The sequence below is a fragment of the Pimephales promelas genome, chromosome 3 (assembly GCF_988280905.1).
Source record: "Pimephales promelas chromosome 3, fPimPro1.hap1.1, whole genome shotgun sequence".
NCBI lineage: Eukaryota > Metazoa > Chordata > Actinopteri > Cypriniformes > Leuciscidae > Pimephales > Pimephales promelas.
Window position 1 is genome coordinate 49233036 of NC_142771.1, and position 20817 is coordinate 49253852.

The 20817-nt window shown below is 46.2% G+C and overlaps 3 protein-coding genes, 1 long non-coding RNA gene and 4 other non-coding genes across 8 annotated transcripts; 5 read left to right on the forward strand and 3 right to left on the reverse strand.

Annotated features, from left to right (window-relative positions):
• Window positions 1-918: 918 nt before the first annotated feature.
• Window positions 919-3746, reverse strand: LOC148995527 (uncharacterized). Its single transcript, XM_089127906.1, has 6 exons — window positions 3274-3746; window positions 2955-3164; window positions 2560-2873; window positions 2203-2459; window positions 1843-2091; window positions 919-1752 (listed from the first exon to the last, which is right to left on the reverse strand). The coding sequence occupies exons 1-6, from the start codon at window positions 3656-3658 to the stop codon at window positions 954-956; spliced, it is 2214 nt and encodes a 737-aa protein (XP_088984032.1). The 5' UTR covers window positions 3659-3746; the 3' UTR covers window positions 919-953.
• A 106-nt stretch (window positions 3747-3852) lies between these two features.
• Window positions 3853-5948, reverse strand: LOC148995528 (uncharacterized). The gene is made up of 5 exons (XM_089128074.1): window positions 5945-5948; window positions 5384-5676; window positions 4802-5241; window positions 4405-4726; window positions 3853-4173 (listed from the first exon to the last, which is right to left on the reverse strand). Exons 1-5 carry the CDS (start codon window positions 5946-5948, stop codon window positions 3853-3855), a joined length of 1380 nt encoding a protein of 459 aa, XP_088984200.1.
• LOC148995529 (uncharacterized) lies at window positions 5459-8244 on the reverse strand. Its single transcript, XM_089127913.1, has 4 exons — window positions 6687-8244; window positions 6308-6609; window positions 6121-6228; window positions 5459-6009 (listed from the first exon to the last, which is right to left on the reverse strand). The coding sequence occupies exons 1-4, from the start codon at window positions 7229-7231 to the stop codon at window positions 5999-6001; spliced, it is 966 nt and encodes a 321-aa protein (XP_088984039.1). The 5' UTR covers window positions 7232-8244; the 3' UTR covers window positions 5459-5998.
• Window positions 8245-8648: 404 nt separating this feature from the next.
• LOC120476359 (U6 spliceosomal RNA) lies at window positions 8649-8755 on the forward strand. The gene has a single exon (XR_016161207.1). It is a non-coding gene; the product is annotated as a U6 spliceosomal RNA (small nuclear RNA).
• A 406-nt stretch (window positions 8756-9161) lies between these two features.
• On the forward strand, window positions 9162-9825 carry LOC120492728 (uncharacterized). Its single transcript, XR_016155266.1, has 2 exons — window positions 9162-9350; window positions 9462-9825. It is a non-coding gene; the product is annotated as an uncharacterized LOC120492728 (long non-coding RNA).
• Window positions 9826-15329: 5504 nt separating this feature from the next.
• Window positions 15330-15436, forward strand: LOC148995530 (U6 spliceosomal RNA). Its single transcript, XR_016165058.1, has one exon. It is a non-coding gene; the product is annotated as a U6 spliceosomal RNA (small nuclear RNA).
• Window positions 15437-15870: 434 nt separating this feature from the next.
• Window positions 15871-15977, forward strand: LOC148995531 (U6 spliceosomal RNA). Its single transcript, XR_016165258.1, has one exon. It is a non-coding gene; the product is annotated as a U6 spliceosomal RNA (small nuclear RNA).
• A 434-nt stretch (window positions 15978-16411) lies between these two features.
• On the forward strand, window positions 16412-16518 carry LOC148995532 (U6 spliceosomal RNA). The gene has a single exon (XR_016165213.1). It is a non-coding gene; the product is annotated as a U6 spliceosomal RNA (small nuclear RNA).
• The last annotated feature ends 4299 nt before the right edge of the window (window positions 16519-20817 follow it).

The window sequence follows — 20817 nt, forward strand, 5'->3', positions numbered from 1 at the left end:
GTGGTATTGATGCAGAACAGTGGTATTGAGAACAGTGGTATTGAGAACAGTGGTATTGATGCAGACAGTGGTATTGATGCAGACAGTGGTATTGAGAACAGTGGTATTGATGCAGACAGTGGTATTGATGCAGACAGTGGTATTGATGCAGACAGTGGTATTGATGCAGACAGTGGTATTGAGAACAGTGGTATTGATGCAGACAGTGGTATTGATGCAGACAGTGGTATTGAGAACAGTGGTATTGATGCAGACAGTGGTATTGAGAACAGTGGTATTGATGCAGACAGTGGTATTGATGCAGACAGTGGTATTGATGCAGACAGTGGTATTGATGCAGACAGTGGTATTGAGAACAGTGGTATTGATGCAGACAGTGGTATTGATGCAGAACAGTGGCATTGATATAATATAAGGGCTCATTACAGACATGCATGGATACATAACGCAGCAGCATACAGTGTGAAGTACCAACGCGGCGGCAACAAAGCCAGTGCAACGTAACTCCAAAGACAATGACCACATTGTTCAACATACCCACATGTCCAAAAGACCTATATAACTTGTCAGCGCATAAAATCATAACAGCACAAATGCATGACAATGTGTTATACAGGTGTGAATGGGACAGACAATGTTATCTTTTCTTTTTCTTAAGCCATGTGATGAAGACACACAGTATAGGCCTATAAAACTTGTCAGTGCAAAGAATCAGTATAGTACAAAGGCATGGCAATGTTATACAGGTGTGAATGGGATACACAATGTTTTTTCAAGCATAGTGTCACTGTGCTGTAGAAAAATTGTGACAGGTGTGGACCGGTGTTTGTAAGAAGCCTCCACACCGCGGCAAGGTCCCGGTCCATGTGGAGGGTAAAGTCAATGTCTTTAAAAATAAACAAACAAAAAAAACACAAACAACTATATACACCTGCCCCAGCGAGAATGCAAAATCAGTCCGGGGCTCGACCCTTTTCCTTGTCCTTCATCTCCCTCAGCCACTCCTCCACACTCTTACCCGCTGCGGCGGCAGAGCAAAAATGTACATTGCCGTAGCGGGTGTGTCCAGTCTCCCTCCGCTTTGGCTGGCCGCATGTCCTGCGCTTTTGTTCTTGTGGCATGCCGGCCCGGGCAGCAACGACTGCTCCTGCTCCTGCTGCTGCCCTCTGCTCAGCCCTCTTCCTCCTCAGCCACTCAGTTTTGTACACAGAGCGAGGCTGAGGAGGGGGAGCAGGAGGTGCTGCCTGCACTGCTTGTTGTCCTTGCTGTCCTGGCAGCAGCTGCAGTGCAGGCAGAGGGCCGGCGTGATGTGCGGCGGCCAGAGGCAGAGGGAGGATGTGTGGAGCTGGCGTTGTCCGAGGGAGCGTAGGTATGGGGAGCACCCTTACGCTCTGCTGGGGCAGTGAGAGGTCCAGAAAGAGAGGCTGTGTCATCGAAAAAGGTCCTGTTGCAGCCGCAGCAGCTGGTGGTATGGCCAGGACAACAGCTGAGGGGGCAGGCGGTAAAGGCGCCAGTGGGCGCACTGGCGCTGGCAAAACAGGCACCGGTGCTGCCACAGCCGGTGCTGCTGCCGGAGGTCCCACCACCCTTGGCGCTGCTGTCGTCGCCTGGCCTGTTGCTGCTGCCGGAGGACGATCCGCCGCTGCTGTTGGGCCCGTCGCCGAGCCCGCTGCCGCCGCCGGTGGTCGTCCCTCTGCTGCAACGCCTGAAGTGAGCACAGTCCTCTCCTTCTCCCGCTGCGTCCTGGTGAACCTGAGAACGGATTTCAACATAGTATTTTAGTTACATGTACAATTTTAAGAGCATGCAATTCATCAATACCATCAAAAGCATCAAACATACCACAGCGAGAGGGTCCTGGCATTCAGCTCAAAGAGCTGAATGGGCGCCCGAGCCATCAGCCTCTGGTGGCCCAGCACAAGGTCCCGGATGTGCTGGTACCGAAGCAGTATGCTCTCCCACCGCGACCTCCGGGCACCGTGTGCACGGCTGCCCGAGGGGATCAAGCGGCAGAGCTGGGCGCATACTGCCTCTACCAGCCGGCTTGCGCTGGGACTGCTGGCAGGTCCAGAGGTCTCTCCGACCAGGCAGCTGTGGACAATGGACAAAAACAATGACAGATATGAGCAAGATAATGGGCAACATTACATAGAGCAGCTGGTGTGTACATCAGGGATATGTATGATGGAAGTGTAGCCTTACCGCCTCAAGCTTTCCACACCAGGTATACTGGTGCGGCTTGGCTTCGCTGCCATGAAGCGCCCCTGAGCTGGCCTGTCCCTGTAGCGGGGAGGGTAAACTACTCGGGCCCTGTCGTACGGTGACAGGGCCTCGTAGAGCCTGATAAGCTCATCTACCCTCCCCTCGGACAAGGCCGGGTCGTGACGCAACCCCACCAAGGCCGTGGCCAACTGGACCACGGCCAGGTACCCTGGCTGGTCATCTGGTCCTCTGTAGTCCTGCAGACACACGGAAAAATGGAGAAAGAAATAAGTCAGTTGGATAGAACAGAGCAAGCGCCGTTTTTGGTGATGCGGGATGCACTACAGTCGTGCTTACCTCAGCAGCCTGCTGAGGCTCTGGCGAGGACCGGCCGGAGGAGTGGGGTGCGGGCTCGGGGGCACCGGTCGGACTGGATGGCTCGGGCGCGGGTGCGTCAGCCGGTCGCCCTGACCGCGGGTCCGTCAGAGGATCTAGGAACTCGCCAGGCACGTGGAGGGTGAGGTCATCCACCTCCTGGCCGTCGGCGAGCTCGTCATCCTCGACGAGATGGGGAACGTCCCCCCCCGCGTCCGGAATGTCAGGGTCCAAGCTGACGTCCTGCAGCACTCTGCCCGTCTGGGAGTACAGGTACTCGATGCCGATGAGTTCCCCTGAAGTACAACAACAGTCAGTCAGGTACAAGTATCATTCAGTGTGGACACGTGTAAGCGCGGTGGCTTGAGTGTTCTTACCAGTGTACTCCCTGGGCTTGGTGTAATCCTTGACCACACTCACGCCAAGCACCCTTTGGCTGAGCTGATCAAGAGAGTGCTGCAGGGGGCCATTGTAGGAGCGGAGCAGCGGCCGTCCCTCCTGTGCCACGGACGCCGCCCTGTCTGTGTTCCACCGCGTCAACCCCTCCAGGAGAAATGCCTGGAAGTGCCAGGGATTGGCACTTTCTCCTGCGGAGGAACACAGATCTGTTTAGCAGTTTATTCAGTGCACACAATGTGAACGACAGCGAGTCAATGACAGTGAAAGATTGACGTGACAGTGAAACGTGTGGTCTACCTGGAATGAAGCGGTTGAGATGCAGGTGGAACGACTCCAGGGACGTGGAGCCTCGTGCACAACGGTACACCGGCAGGCTGATCCCCCCCTTGGTCATCCTGCCGGTCTCAGTGTACAGCTCCACGCCCGGCGGGTCCTGGATGCACTGGAGGTGGCGCCGCTGCTCCTTCCAGATCTTCTGGATGCGGTCTTGGTCCAGCAGGGAAATCCCCATGGTGTCTCGTCCGCTGGCACCGCCGAAGGTTTCCAGGAGGTCACCGATCAGCCGCTCCGTCTCCGCCGCTCCACGCGTGCGGCGACGGCAATGGAGAGCCATGTTCTTGCGGCTGACGTGCCTCCACACTCCGGCGTCGGACGAGAAGGTCATCCCCTGCGCCTCAAGCATCCTCTTCGTAGCTTTGAGCAACCGGGCTGTGTCCTCTGGGTCCCACAGGAAGATGCACGAAGACAGCTGCTGCAGGAAGGGTTTATACAGCTGGTGGCTCTCGGTGGTGACACCTGTTATGGAAAAATGCATGTTATATCAAAAGTTATGGAACCATGATGTCTCTTACTGAAATGCTATTTGTTTAATTATTGTTATTGCCACAACACACCTGACGCAAAACGGCGCATCAGGTGCCAGATGTCCAGCCGGACCACCAGCTTGTCCCACTTCCCGAACACGTCAGCTGCCTTGGATCTCCCGTGGGACGAACAACAGTCCCGGTCGACGTAGAGGAGCTGAGGCGGCTCCACCCCAGCGTCCCGATACCGCCGCATCAACCCCTCAGCCATGGGCAACAGGCCGGCACCTTCGGTGTCCGTGAGCACGGACATGAGCACCTGTCCGTGCTCGTTGCCGACGTTCGTTGCCCATGCTGCGGTCTGGGCGGCAGCACCGGAGAGCTTCCGGGTCACCTGTTTTAAAGGATAAAGCATCTCAGTAAGGCTGCACGCACATAGCCAGAGCATGATACTCCACACCACACTTATTTATATATATATATATATATATATATATATATATATTAGTATATATATTAGTATTTATATTAGTATGTATGTCGAGTGAGCGCGTGTTAAATTAGTATGTATGTCGATAATAGTACAAACTATATAGTGTATATACATATATAGCACCACATTTACCTTCTTGGTAGAGTCCATCTTCAAAACCCTACCAAAGACGGAGGTGACCCGGGCCTTCACGTCCTCCAGGCGGGAGAGGATGTCGTGGCAGTACACCAATAACAGCCACGCGTACTGGGGCACGGGTGGCGGTTTTGGTGGTGGGGTGCACATGCGCACGACACCCTGCGACGTGAAGGGCTCCATGACGCTGAGGTAGTGTATGGACCGCCGCATCCAGGCCTCTGTGTGTGCCTCACAGAGTTTTTTGTACAGCTGCGTGGCGCTGTTCCCCCGAGTACGCTCACGCAGCTGGATGATTACCCGCCGGTCGCAGGCAAGTCTACAGAGAGGAGTACATCATGTGTTACACAAGAGCCACACACAGACACAACAAGGTTTTTAGACAGATACTTACTTGTAGGTGAGGATTGCCGGGAAGAGGGCGCGATGCCCCTCACCCAGCTGACCCACGACCTCCTGCGACCAGGCAGCTACCTTCCTCTTACACCGACGGCACTCCAGGTACTCGGTGGCCATCAAGTACCAGCCGTCGATGTCCAGGACCCTCCGGATGGTCCTGTAGAGCCCACACTTTGTGAGGGCCCTATTACAGCATGTCGGCCGGACGCCCCACAGACGCAGGGGCACCCAGAGGAACAGCCGACACGCGAAGAAGGCAGCTGGTGAGGCGGGTGGCTGAGAGTAACTCGGCCGGGGCTGAGGAGGGTCCCACCACAGCTTGAGGTCTGTGGTGAGTTTGGTCCTCCCCTCGCTGTCTGGCTTGAACAGCTCCCGGCCGATCCACTCCTGCTCTTCCACGGTGAGAGCTGTCCGCCAGCTCTCAGGCAACCGGGACTGTGAGAAAAAAAAAAGAACACAACCAAACAAACAAACAGTCAGGAGGCTGAGAGGAGGTGCTACATGCAGATTGACAGTCAACTTCACTGAGTTGTGCCGTCCATGAGTACGGGCCAGGTGTGTGAGCGTGTGTTTGTACCTCAGCCGAAGCAGGAGTGGGTGTTGCGGGCTGCTCCACTTTCCTCTCCTTCCTCTTCCTCTTTGCCAGCGCTGGTGCCAGGGTGGCCTCCCCGGATGGCGTCTCCTCCACGGAGACGCGACAGGGCTCCTCCCTGGTCAACGCCGGAGCCCGCGCAGGAAACGCGAGGCTAGGTGGAGCAGCCGCAACTTGAGGTGGTGGTGGTGGTGGGGGAGGGATGTAGGACAGTGCCGGAGGAGGTGGGGATGGAGGCCTCACCACCAGCGGGAGCGTCTGAAGGACCTGTACGTGAGCTGCAGACACATTCACACACACACACACACACACACACACACAACAAAATGGCATCAGCCACAGGCAGGCAAGACTAAGTGAGACGTGCAGCATGCCAGTGATTAGATGACGTGCAGCATACCAGTAATTAAATGGTGTGTAGCATGCAAGTGAATAGATGACATACAGCATGCCAGTGATAGAGCAGATGGTTTAGTGCTACAAGGTGGATGTTGAGAGGTGAAGCAGGGCCAAGTGAAGCAAATCTACATTACCACTACGTTCTACACATCTACCACCGACAAAGACGGCTACATTACCTTCCAAACTTACCTTTGATCTTCAAGCATCAGCTGTAGAGACCAGTAAATGAAACCATTACAGTTAATGCTAAAATACTGCCAGAACAATATATATTGAGGGCAAATGTTGCAGTGTGACACGTCCAGTGTGGTGCCAATTACCCGTTTCTAAGTCAGTGGCCATCTGGACCAGTTCCTCGTCCGTCACCTCTGTGGGGGGGGAAGGCGGCGGAACCGAGGGGCGCTGGTCTCTGGCGGATGTAGACACCGCTGTGGGGTGGGAGGGCAATGGTTAGTTAATCCTTTACACCGAACCACTGTTGTGTTAAAGAGAAAGAAAGAGATATACCTGGAACTGCAGGCCGTGCTGGTGTGGTCATCAGCTTCCTGACCTTGGCCTGCAGCTCACCTGGGGCCATTGGACGCCTTCCCAGTAGGGCCGAGAACATGGGAGCGGTCGGCTTGCGTGGCGGCAGCCCGGTGGAAGCAGCAGCCTTGCTGGGGCCACTGCTGCTGCTGCTGCTGCTCAGAGGTGGGGGGGTAGCAGCCACCTCTGCCGACTGCTCCTTGTCTCGGCCCAGGATGTACTTCCTGGCGGCGTCCATTGAGGTCCCAGGCTGCGGTATCTTCCGCCGAAGCCACTTGACAAAGCTGCAAGACAATGATCAAAGATTAACACGCATATCAACAAGTCACAGCACCCTGCCCTTCACCACAACTGGACTTACTTCTTCTGCTTTTTTCCTGTAGACTCGTACAGGTCCTTCAGGGTGGCCTCCTTGAAGTCCCCAAAGCCAACAAGCGCCTCGCCCTCACACCCGGGCTGAGTGGCACGGGCCCGGGCCTCCTCGTGCACCCGGTGGAACCTCAGCTGCTCCACAAAAGCAGGGTGGGCGCACGAGTACCGGGCGAGTGCGTCCTTGTTGGCCATAAGGGGGCTGTCGGAGGCACTTTTCTCCCGCTCCCGCTGGTGGCTGGCAACCAACTGCGTGATGTAGCCCACGTCGTTCTCCAGGAGCCAACGGAAAGTTTGACCCTGGTACTTCCCAAACTGGATGCTGTGGCAGCCCAGCACCAGCATGGGGTCACCAGGGTCACCGCCCTTGGAGACGACGTGGGCTTGGGCCTCCTTCTCCACCTCCTCCGGCTTCTTGGCCCTCGCAGCAGCGGCGGTCCCGCGTGGCCCCTTAGAGGCGATGAAGGCCAACGCCTCATCAGAGGCCCGCAGGATAAGCTGCTGCGAGGCCGTGAATTTTAAATTTGCTAAAGACATATCTTCAACAACAAATGGCACAGCACAGCATTAGATGAGCATTACAGGTTAAACTAGCAGCTATATATTAATTGCCATATTAACAGGACTATCACACATAAGATTAATGATATACAAGAACTACACATTCACTATTATTGAAATATTAACGTTAACAAATTAATAATCAACAGGTAAATAATGACCCCAGGGTGCATTGGCAGCCATTAAATAAACAGGCTTATTGTTAATGCATAAAAGATACACTTAAACTTTATATTTGATTTCACGTGGTGATATTATAATCTTAAGGGTCTAAAGATACTAAATGTATAGTCTTTTCATAATTTAATTTTGTTTTCAGAGATCGCCACATGTTGTCCCATTAATTTTCAATGGATTGCATTACATTACATGTTAGCGATCTCTCAAAACGTATTAAATCTTTGATCAGACAAGTGTAAATATTGTTTAAATGTGTAAACAGGACGCCTGACGTTGACGTTAATTAACTAACATACGTTAACGTTTCTTTAAATATAAAAACCAGTGATCGACGGAGAGACGTAATAATACATCGACAAATTCCATGTCAGTACATTGTAAAAGTACTCTGGGAAGACAATGTCTGTACATTCGTAATATTCTATTTATTTTTGTTTTACTCACTCAGTCAGTCGTAACCGTCACACTCTTCCGTTTGAGTTGGTTGCTATGACGCTTGAGTATACTAACCGTTTATTGGCCCAAAACGCTCGACAAAAGCTTGAGTATACTAACCGTTGATTGGCCCAAAACGCTCGACAAACGCTCGACAATCCGAGCTTTCTGATTGGCCCATAACTGAAAACGCTCGACAATCCGAGCTTTCTGATTGGCCCAAAACTGAAAACGCTCGACAAAGGCTCGACAGCACGAGCTGCTGATTGGCCGGCATCCAGAGAAGATCGCGGGACATAGAGCGAAAGGATGACACGCAAATCCGTGAAGCGCTCCATATTTTTGGCAGCTGTGATCAAGCCTCCTTCACTGGAATTGATTCATACCTTTCTACCACTATTTAGTTTCATTCTTGATCTCTTTTGTCAAGAACTGGTGCATCTCCAATGTCTATAGGGCACTCTCAGTTTTCCAGCATAGTGTGTCCACTCCCTTTCTCAGCAGATGCCGACAGGGAACAGGGTTTGACCCCATAGGCGATATCTTTTCCCTTCAATGTTGTCAAGGTTGTCCGCATTATCCGGTTTTCTGCTTTCCGCCAACTCATTTCTTTCTCGAAAACCTGGAGGACACAGCCCATTCAGAGCTTGTAGTTTGATACCATAGATAAGTCTACCCAACCCATTCTTTCAGTAGATGGCTCGCTTGCCCTACCACCTTGGTGATGGCTCGCTGGAACCCGAGGGGTACATATTCCTTGAGCGGGACAGTTGGCCTCGTGCTTGCTAAGGCAGCACATATACTAAAATTGGATCGATACAGAGAAGATTAGCATGGCCCCTGCGAAAGGATGACACGCAAATCCGTGAAGCGCTCCATATTTTTGGCAGCTGTGATCAAGCCTCCTTCACTGGAATTGATTCATACCTTCTTGCCACAACGTATTTTCATTCTTGATCTCTTGTGTCAAGAACTGGTGCATCTCCAATGTCTATTGGGCACTCTCAGTTTTCCAGCAAAGTGTGTCCACTCCCTTTCTCAGCAGATGCCGACAGGGAACAGGGTTTGACCCCATAGGCGATATCTTTTCCCTTTAATGTTGTCAAGGTTGTCCGCATTATCCGGTTTTCTGCTTTCTCTAACTCATTTATTTCTCGAAAACCTGGAGGACACAGCGCATTCAGAGCTTGTAGTTTGGTACCATAGATAAGTCTACCCAACCCATTCTTTCAGTAGATGGCTCGCTTGCCCTACAACTGTAACAGCTTGCAGTTACATTTGTCTTATTAGCTCTCTGTACTGTGTAATACTCCGTTCTACCACTAGGGGGTACTCTAGTAAGGAAGGTTCCTAGTAGCATAAAATGGTAGAAGAAGTAGAGTAAGGAAGGAAGGATGTGTTAAGCACATGGAGAAGCTTCCCTACTAGTGTGGTCATGTTTTTCCCTGATTTGAGGAACCTGTGGTTCCTATGCTCAAACGTAAGTGTTCAGTTTGTACTTTGTTTGTATGTGTAATGTTAGGTGATGTGTCAGCAAATGAGATGTAAATGTGTTATGGTGGCACTCAGTTTGTTTGTTTGTTTGATGCAGAGGGTTCATCGTGCAGGCATGAGGCAGCAACTCATCTATAACTAAACCCTTGACCAATATGGAATTAATTGTCTATCACACCTTTGGCATCTGCTGTTTGTGCCTTGAACTACAGTTTGTCCTAGTATCAACCGCTGCTTGGACACTTGGATTCAGACCATTGTGAACTCTTCCACTCTGCGCTTAAGTACAGTTTCTTGTTACTTGTGGGACTCTAAGGACTGAACTCTTGGCTACCAAAAGCATTATTGGGAAGAGCTGAATTAGCCCTATTGTCTTGTAAATGAATGCCTCATGTATTTTGTATGGTTACTGCCTGAATGCTGATTTATGGTATAATACACATGGCTCATTGAAATGTGAAGTCTCTGGTCCCTCACTTTATTATGTAGCAATCTTTCTTAGCAAGCTTTCTTAAAAGTAGATGTTACATAAAATATGGCGCCCAAACAGGGACTTGAAGCAACATTTTGTTGAATCTTGAAGAGAGACATAAATTCTATTTGCAATGAGCCATTCTACACAAGTGTTTTATTGTGACCATAGTTTGAGGTATCTTTACATTTCATTTACTTTGGGTCTTTAGAATTAAGATTACTTAAAGGGGTTGTTGGTTGCAAAATGGCTTTCTCACAAAGAGAGACAGGGGGAAATGATCCTTTAAGTCCAGACTATTCTTCAGCACCTTTCACTACACGTCGTGAGCCTGTCAGAGACCTTATTCATTCTCTTAGTAATTTGTATCTGGAAAATGATCAGGAAGATCTAGAACAAGAATATGATTTTGATGATTCTTTGTTGCCTCCTCCTCCTCCTCCCAACGAAGATGATGACTGTTTGGCCGCAAGAATGCATAAAATTGAATGTAAAATGGAGGGTTGGGAAGGATCCTCTAATATACACTTTAAAGATATACAATACCAGTTAGATGTGCAAAGTAATCGCATGACTGCCATTGAAAATCAGTTGCAACATATTTTAAATTTGCATCAAGATCATCATACAGAGATACAGCAGTTAGAAGACTCTTTATCTGCTAAACTGGAGGCTGGATGCGGGCGAGTAAAAGTCACATTGGAAGCTAAGGTCCAGGATTTGGAAAAAGCAACTATAGATTGCCTGAAACGGAGAGATAGCCAGTTGAGATCTTTGATTCAGTCTTCTGAGGGAGCCACTTCTACCCCAAATTTTAACCACACTGGAGTAACCCATAGTTCCTTCAGACCGATGCACTGTCAGACCCCTGTCAAATTAGAATTTCCAAAGTTCGGAAGTTTGGATGGAGAGGATCCCATTACGTATCTGGAGCGATGTGATGAGTATCTAGCTATGCAACCTTTGAATGATGGGGAAATATTATCCATGCTTCCTTCTGTATTAACATACACAGCTAAAGACTGGTGGTTGGCAGAAAAGAAGAAAGTAAAAACTTGGGCACAGTTTAAGTCTGCTTTTCTTCAATCCTTTTTATCTGAAGATCACGAGGTTGAAGTGGAGAGAAGAATAAGAGAACGGAAACAAGGAGTTGATGAGAGCATCCGGACATTTGCATACCAGTACCGAGCGCTATGTTTGAGGTTGAAACCAGCGATGACAGAACGTGAAATCCTTCAAGCAACACTTCGGAACTGTAATCCAAAAATAGCTAGTATTTTACGAGGTACTGCAACTACAGTGGATGAGCTAGTACGGGTAGGAACACTCATAGAGAGAGATATTGCGGCAGAGAGAGCTTTCTGGAGGCAAAGGCATCAAGAAAACTCCCCTAAGTCTGCTGAAGCAAATAGGAACTCAAAAGGACGACCATTTAACCCGCATATTGCAGTCTTTTCAGAACATGATGGAAAGCCGATGTCTACATTAACTTTACCCATAACCATAAAAGGCCATCAATATCAAGCAATTCTAGACACCGGAAGCACTTATTCAATAGTACAAGAATCCTGTTGGCAGCAATTGTCACCCAATGAAGTTATGCAGTCAAGTAGGGGACAGTCATTTTCACTCGCAAATGGTCATGTACAGACAGCCTTGGGGAAGATAGCTTGGCAGGCTACAGTCCATGGTCATGACTATCCGCTAAGGGCTTATGTAATGAGAGACAGTGATCTGGCGTTCTCAGTTGTACTGGGGCTTGAGTTCCTGATGACTTCCGGTATCCGTCTTGATTTTGGAAATTCCACTTATACATTACCTGAAGACAGTGACACAATCTACTCCTTCAACACTTCTTCACCCTTGCCAATGATCAGTCTACACCTTGCACTACCTTTAGTGCTAACGACTTCCACTACACTAGCGGCTGTAAAGGAAGTAGTGAGTCGAGCTGATGCTTCTAAAGCGCAGAAGCGGCAGTTAGAAGGTCTAATGCTTGATTGGCCGACAGTATGCACAGATAATTTGGGACAGACTACTTTGATTCACCATCGAATTCATACGACTGACGAGATTCCTGTGCGTAAGAAAGCTTACCCCGTTTCCGTTACCAAACAAAAGTTCATAGATGAAGAGGTAGAGAATCTGTTGAACAAAGGCATCATAAGGCCATCTGTTTCTCCTTGGGCTGCACCAGTAGTCTTAGTGCCAAAGAAGGATGGTAGAACTCGCTTTTGTGTTGACTACCGGGGGTTAAATGCAAAGACTCCTCTTGATGGATTTCCAATGCCACAGATTCAAGATATCCTAGAATCCTTGTATGGAGCGACCATATTCAGCACATTGGACCTTAAATCTGGTTACTGGCAAGTAGGAATGGATGAAGACAGTATTAAAAAGACTGCTTTTGTCACCAGAAACAATCAATTTGAATTTGTTCGTCTTCCTTTTGGTCTCAAAAACGCCGCTGCAACATTTCAAAGGCTAATGAACAACGTTCTGAGAGATTACTTGGGGAAGTTCTGTTTTGTTTATCTTGATGACATTGTGATCTATTCCGGGAGCATTCAAGATCACTTCCAACATCTCAAGCAACTCTTTGCAAAGCTGGAAGCTTCAGGATTAACTCTCAATCTCAAGAAGTGTTCTATGTTGCAAAAGACCATCACTTACCTAGGACATGTTATTTCTGGAGAAGGAGTCCGTACTGAATCCTCAAAAATTGAAGCGGTCCGTGATTTCCCGGTACCCAAGAACGTCAAGGAGGTACAGAGATTTGTAGGCCTTGCAAGTTGGTACCACCGCTTCATTCCTCATTTTTCTGAGCGAGCAGCACCTTTGTACGCATTAAAAGGGAAGGATGCAGTGTGGGATTGGACAGTTGAATGTCAAAAAGCTTTTGATGATCTTAAAAGTGCCCTTCAACAAGCACCAGTTCTAATGCCACCTGATTTCACAAAAGATTTTAAAGTACAAACGGATGCCAGTGATATAGGATTAGGAGCTGTTCTGACACAGGAGGTTGACGGATTGGAGCATGTCATCGCTTATGCTTCGAGACTGGTTCATGGAGCTGAGAAATCATATTCTACAGCTGAGAAGGAGTGTTTAGCCGTGGTGTGGGCTGTAGAAAAGTGGAGACAGTACCTGGAGGGAAGAAACTTTGAAGTACTCACAGACCATTCTGCCCTTACTTGGGTATTCAATCAACCCAAACCATCCTCCCGTTTGACTAGGTGGGCTTTAAGGCTGCAAAGTTTTAACTTCACTGTTAAGTACCGTAAGGGATCCTGTAATGTGGTACCTGATGCCCTATCCAGAGGCATACCTGTGCAAGAGGTGGTAGGCCACATTGCCCTGTGTCAACCCACAAAACCAGACCCTAATTTACCAGTCAGCTGGGATGAGATTGGGAGAGCTCAAAAGCTTGATCCTTCTTTACATACCTTATGGGAGTCAGCTAACCAAACTAATACTGACCCAAGCCGTGTTGCTTACATTGTGGAAAATGACTACTTGTTTCGTAGGGTACCGGACAAGCAACTAGGGTACACTAATCAGCTAGTCATACCTGCATCATTGAGGGAAGCATTCCTGCAATTTGCTCATGCAAATCCATTGAGTGGTCATCTGGGAAGAATGAAAACTCTACGGAGGCTACTTGACAATGTTTATTGGCCTGAAATTCGCAAAGATGTTTGGAGTTTCTGTAAGGTATGTAAGACGTGTCAAGCCTACAAACCAAGAATCACTAAGCTATCCGGATTGTTGCAGTCAACCCCAGTAGTAGAACCGGGATATATGCTCGGAGTGGATTTGATGGGTCCTTTCCCGAGAAGCCCTCGATCCAATGAATTCCTATTAGTCTTTGTGGATTATTGCAGCAAGTGGGTAGAACTCTTTGCTCTGTGGTCTTCGAAAACTCACCTCATAACCAACATACTGATAAAAGAGATGTTCACAAGATGGGGAACGCCGGTATACTTGGTTTCAGACCGAGGACCTCAATTCACTGGCCAGCTACTAAGTGATACCTGTAAACGATGGGGTGTGGTTCAGAAACTCACAACAGCTTATCATCCTCAGACCAACTTAACTGAGAGGGTCAACAGAACTTTGAAAACGATGATAGCATCTTTTGTCCATGATAACCATCGTGACTGGGATAAGTGGTTACCAGAGTTCCGATATGCTATAAATTCGGCGGGGCAAGAGAGTACAGCTCTTACTCCAGCGGAAATTGCACTTGGACGTAAGTTAAAAGGACCTCTTGAACGGTTAGTCCGCAAGGCGCCTAATCCCGATCATGTAGCCTATACCACAATCGAGAGACAGAAGATTCTTCTGGACCAAGTGAGGGACAAAACTAGTCAAGCACAGGAGAGGCAAGCCAAGTACTACAATAAACGAAGAAGGGCTGAAACCTTTGAGGAAGGAGATCTGGTTTGGGTACTGACTCATCATCTTTCTCGAGCTGCTGATTACTTTACTGCCAAGTTAGCTCCAAAATGGCAGGGACCTGCAAAGATTTTGAAGAGAATGAATAATGTCAATTACAAGGTAGTAATGCTTGACAATCCGAACCAATGTGATACTTACCATATTGAAAAGTTAAAAAAGTTATATGGGAGTATTTGAGACTTTTCTTTAGGGAGAGGGGTGTGTAACAGCTTGCAGTTACATTTGTCTTATTAGCTCTCTGTACTGTGTAATACTCCGTTCTACCACTAGGGGGTACTCTAGTAAGGAAGGTTCCTAGTAGCATAAAATGGTAGAAGAAGTAGAGTAAGGAAGGAAGGATGTGTTAAGCACATGGAGAAGCTTCCCTACTAGTGTGGTCATGTTTTTCCCTATTTTGAGGAACCTGTGGTTCCTATGCTCAAACGTAAGTGTTCAGTTTGTACTTTGTTTGTATGTGTAATGTTAGGTGATGTGTCAGCAAATGAGATGTAAATGTGTTATGGTGGCACTCAGTTTGTTTGTTTGTTTGATGCAGAGGGTTCATCGTGCAGGCATGAGGCAGCAACTCATCTATAACTAAACCCTTGACCAATATGGAATTAATTGTCTATCACACCTTTGGCATCTGCTGTTTGTGCATTGAACTACAGTTTGTCCTAGTATCAACCGCTGCTTGGACACTTGGATTCAGACCATTGTGAACTCTTCCACTCTGCGCTTAAGTACAGTTTCTTGTTACTTGTGGGACTCTAAGGACTGAACTCTTGGCTACCAAAAGCATTATTGGGAAGAGCTGAATTAGCCCTATTGTCTTGTAAATGAATGCCTCATGTATTTTGTATGGTTACTGCCTGAATGCTGATTTATGGTATAATACACATGGCTCATTGAAATGTGAAGTCTCTGGTCCCTCACTTTATTATGTAGCAATCTTTCTTAGCAAGCTTTCTTAAAAGTAGATGTTACACAACCTTGGTGATGGCTCGCTGGAACCCGAGGGGTACATATTCCTTGAGCGAGACAGTTGGCCTTGTGCTTGCTAAGGCAGCATATATACTAAAATTGGATCGATACAGAGAAGATTAGCATGGCCCCTGCGAAAGGATGACACGCAAATCCGTGAAGCGCTCCATATTTTTGGCAGCTGTGATCAAGCCTCCTTCACTGGAATTGATTCATACCTTCTTGCCACAACGTATTTTCATTCTTGATCTCTTGTGTCAAGAACTGGTGCATCTCCAATGTCTATAGGGCACTCTCAGTTTTCCAGCAAAGTGTGTCCACTCCCTTTCTCAGCAGATGCCGACAGGGAACAGGGTTTGACCCCATAGGCGATATCTTTTCCCTTCAATGTTGTCAAGGTTGTCCGCATTATCCGGTTTTCTGCTTTCCGCCAACTCATTTCTTTCTCGAAAACCTGGAGGACACAGCCCATTCAGAGCTTGTAGTTTGATACCATAGATAAGTCTACCCAATCCATTCTTTCAGTAGATGGCTCGCTTGCCCTACCACCTTGGTGATGGCTCGCTGGAACCCGAGGGGTACATATTCCTTGAGCGAGACAGTTGGCCTTGTGCTTGCTAAGGCAGCACATATACTAAAATTGGATCGATACAGAGAAGATTAGCTTGGCCCCTGCGAAAGGATGACACGCAAATCTGTGAAGCGCTCCATATTTTTGGCAGCTGTGATCAAGCCTCCTTCACTGGAATTGATTCATACCTTTCTACCACTATTTAGTTTCATTCTTGATCTCTTGTGTCAAGAACTGGTGCATCTCCAATGTCTATTGGGCACTCTCAGTTTTCCAGCATAGTGTGTCCACTCCCTTTCTCAGCAGATGCCGACAGGGAACAGGGTTTGACACCATAGGCGATATCTTTTCCCTTCAATGTTGTCAAGGTTGTCCGCATTATTCGGTTTTCTGCTTTCCGCCAACTCATTTCTTTCTCGAAAACCTGGAGGACACAGCCCATTCAGAGCTTGTACTTTGGTACCATAGATAAGTCTACCCAACCCATTCTTTCAGTAGATGGCTCGCTTGCCCTACCACCTTGGTGATGGCTCGCTGGAACCCGAGGGGTACATATTCCTTGAGCGGGACAGTTGGCCTCGTGCTTGCTAAGGCAGCACATATACTAAAATTGGATCGATACAGAGAAGATTAGCATGGCCCCTGCGAAAGGATGACGCGCAAATCTGTGAAGCGCTCCATATTTTTGGCAGCTGTGATCAAGCCTCCTTCACTGGAATTGATTCATACCTTCTTGCCACAACTTATTTTTAGGGCCCAAGCCCTGAAAGGGCGAAGGCCCTATTGTTTTCCTTGGGATTATTTTTCTTCACTATTATTATTATAATAATTATTATTTTACTACCTTTTGGGCACTTTTGGGGCCCTTAACGTGCTCGAAAACTCTTGAAACTTTGCACACGGGTCAGAACCCGCGGCCATCAGAGCCGGGCTGAAGCTGGTACCCGGGCGTGGTAGGGCGGCTCGTCAGCGCCCCCTGGAACGGGGTCCGAACACTTGGTCCATAACTCAAACACGCTTGTATGTAATAATATGAAACTCGGTACACATGTTGATCTCATCGTTTCATCTATACCTCACACTCTTACTTTTTACCCCAGCCCAACAGGAAGTCGGCTATTGAGGTTTGTTTGTAAAACGCTCGCAATGGAATGTCAAATACTCCTCCTAGAGCTTTGATCCAAATTCGACGAAACTCGGTCAGCGTGAAGTCAAGACATTGAGGATGAAAGTTTGCGAGGGGATTTTTTATATCTCGAACGGTTTGTCCGTGGCGAGGAAACGAAATCATGGCGAGAAACGTGAAACAGGAAGTGTGTTATAACTTCAGCATACATTAACTGATCTTGATGAAACTTCAGCAGTGTGTTCGCTGTAAGAGGACGATCACATGGATGTGACTATTGTGAGTCAAAGTTATAGCGCCACCAACTGGCAGCAGGAAGTGTGTCAGTTTCAAATTGCTTTGATATCACCCTTTTATTTTTACCCGATTTGCTTCAAACTTCATATGTATAATGTAAACATACGGCAGATGTAGACCTGTGAATGGATTCTTGATATCTTTGAAACTGTTGCCGTGGCGACGCATCAAACTTTACCCTTCTTTTAGGATGCTTTTAGGATGCTTTTGAGACCCTTAGCATGCTTCAAAATGCATGAAACTCGACAGACACATCACATTTATTAGCCAGTAGACATGTGCAAAGTTTCAGAAACGGGCGTGGTGAGGGCTCAGTAGCGCCACCTTTTGACAAAAGTGGGGTTGTTAGTTTTAACTAGAGTTACAAAAATTGGTATGTATATTGTACTCCTCGAGCCGGACAACTTTCTAATTTAAACTTATTAGCTAGGACCCACAGAAAGTCAGATGTGTTTGTTTGAATGTGGTCTTGCTTAATCTGAGCCTACATCTCTGTCTTTGCCTGTCTGTGTGTGTGTGTGAGTGTGCAGGGGGAGGGGGCTTAACCATTTCACTGCTGTGTGTATGGCCTGCATAAAGAAAATACATTTCTCAAGCCTGGTATTTTTTAAATAAGTTTTTATTTTTATTTTTTATAAGTAAAGACATATAACTAGTTTAATTGTAGTGCATTGACAATAGTTTTATATAATTAGTTTATTAATCAGATTAACTTGGTCAATAAACTTGGTCTGAAAATTTGGTCCATAAATCAAACACACTTGCATGTAATAATATGAAACTTGGTACACATATAGATCTCATCGTTTCATATATAGCCTACTTCACACTCTTACTTTTTACCCCAGCCCAACAGGAAGACGGCTATTTAGGGTTGTGTTTAAAACACATGCAATGGAATTTAAAGCACTAGAGCACTGAACCAAATTCGACAAAACTCGATCAGTGTGAAGTCAAGACATTAAGGATGAAAAGGTGCCAAGGGATTTTTTATATCTCGAACGGTTTGGCCGTGGCGAGGAAACGAAATTATGGCGAGAAACATGAAACAGGATGTGTGTTATAACTTCAGCATACATTAACTGATCTTGATGAAACTTCAGCAGTGTTTTCGCTGTAAGAGACCGATCACATGGATGTGACTATTGTGAGTCAAAATTATAGCGCCACCAACTGGCAGCAGGAAGTGTGTCACTTTCAAAATGCTTTGAAACCACTCTCTTTTTTTAACCGATTTGCTTCAAACTTCATCTGTATAATGTAAATACACGGCAGATGTAGACCTGTGAATGAATTTTTGATATCTTTGATACTGTTGCCGTGGCAACGAATCAAACTTTAACATTCTTTTTTGATGCTTTTGGGACTCTTAGCATGCTTGAAATTGCTTGAAACTCAACAGATACATCACATTTATTAGCCAGTAGACATGTGCAACTATGGCAAAAGATTAAAGTAATGTCAAAAAAGTAAACACTAAAAGCCTCATATCTTCTAAAAATGTAATTATACATCATTTGTTTCTAAATTAAATTATACAAATATTATAACTTCCCCAATTTTTCCTTTTTTTTCATTTAAGAATTATGTTTACGTTCAAAAACAGCCAGAATTGTTGTAAAATTCATAAAAAAATAATAATCTGAGTCATACGTAGTGCTATACTGCCCTCTTGTGTTCAATATCAGGTAGGCCTATTGTGTATATTCCCACCGGTTAATCAACGTGTGACTCCGCTGGGACTTGGGAGCTTTTAAATCGCTTACTTAAAACCGAAAGTCGAAATACGGATGTCCGCACAAGACATTAATGGTGTGGAGTAGAGCGAGCATTTTAAATAAATTCCTATTAAGTAGGATTGAACTAAACAGAATGAATGTTCACTCTGTTCTGCTGGTTCCTCGCTGGTGGATCATATGATTACTTTGTCATAATCTATGACAAAAATGCTATTATAAACCATATTAATAATAGATAATACACATTGCTCTTATTTTTGAAAAATACATTAATGAAAAACAAGATAACAAAAATCATAAAAAAATATAGCCATGGCTGCTATAAATGTTTGAAATGCATAGGACAGATGTTTAATGACGCAGCAACATATAATTGAAAGGCAATTAATAATCTGTCATTACGTCACTGCATTATGATATTACGGCTCCAATACGGTGCAGCACAAAGCACTTATGTGCATCCCGAGCGGAGAATGATGTGCTTGAAGCCACATGAAGTTACAGCGCAGTGAGTCCGTATTGAAAAGTTCAAAGCACAAAGGAAATACATATTTATGAACAGTGTATTATACATTATCTATCTATGCAATAGTTTATTGAGCCTTTTCTTTTAAAGGTTTTAAATTTCAGTTACTGTGTGCGTGAAGAACAATTATAGTGCTCTGACTCTAGTGTTGTGATCTAACCGACAGCGTCCGACACCCGGTAGAAAGTAACACGGTTAAGTTACAGCAATAAAGTCCAGCAAGAAAAAGTTTCTTCATTCGAAAATATAGACCTTTAGACCTTTATCTTAAAGATCCAGTATAATAGGATTAACATTGAATCATCTTGAAGATCGTTTCATCATTGACTGTAACCGAATGTGACGTGCTGTTTGAATGCTGAATGGAGAATGACTGACAGGCGCAGAGAGGGAAAAGTTTGTGTTCTTGAATTTAATGACTTAAATATTAATTTCTATATCACATAATAGCTTCAGAACACTAATAATACAGTACACAAAAACTTTATGGTACTTTAGAAAGTTTTTGTGCCTTTGTGCCTAACATAGACTAGTATATATGCACAATATAGAATTTGAATCAGCCTCGTCAAAGATGGCAGTGTCAGAGCCGATACCGATCCTGAGTATCTAATCGGCGCACTTCTTTTCAACAGTCAAATTGAAATTGAAATTGAAATTGCTTGAAACTCAACAGATACATCACATTTATTAGCCAGTAGACATGTGCAAAGTTTCAGAAACGGGCATAGTGCAAGGACTAAATAGCGCCACCTTTTGACAAAAGTGGGGTTGTTAGTTTTATCTACAGTTACAAAAATCGCTATATACATTGTACTCCTCAAGCCGGACAACTTTCTAATACATAGTCATTAGCTCGGACCAAGAGGAAGTCAGATATTTTGGTTTGAATATGGTGAGCCTCTCTCTGAGCCTACGTCCCTGTATGGCAAGCCCTTTTAACATTTAAAAGCTAAGTTTGCCTGTCCGGAATTAACATTGTAGATATCAACAACGTCTTTCTGTCTATTCGTAATTACATTTTGGATAGTTTGTATTATCATTTAAGATATCTGTAACATAATTGTAACTAGTCGAAATGACAGAGTATGGCAAGCAGTTTTAACATTTAATCATAAATGGGCCAAAGCCTTTGGCACCGCCACCAGGGTGCATTTAGGTAACTAAAGGAACCGGGGTTGCGGTGCCACCGGCTTGGGCCCGCCATCGCTGCTCGCAGCTATATTTTTTTACATAATTTATATTCATTCTTGATCTCTTGTGTCAAGAACTGGTGCATCTCCAATGTCTATTGGGCA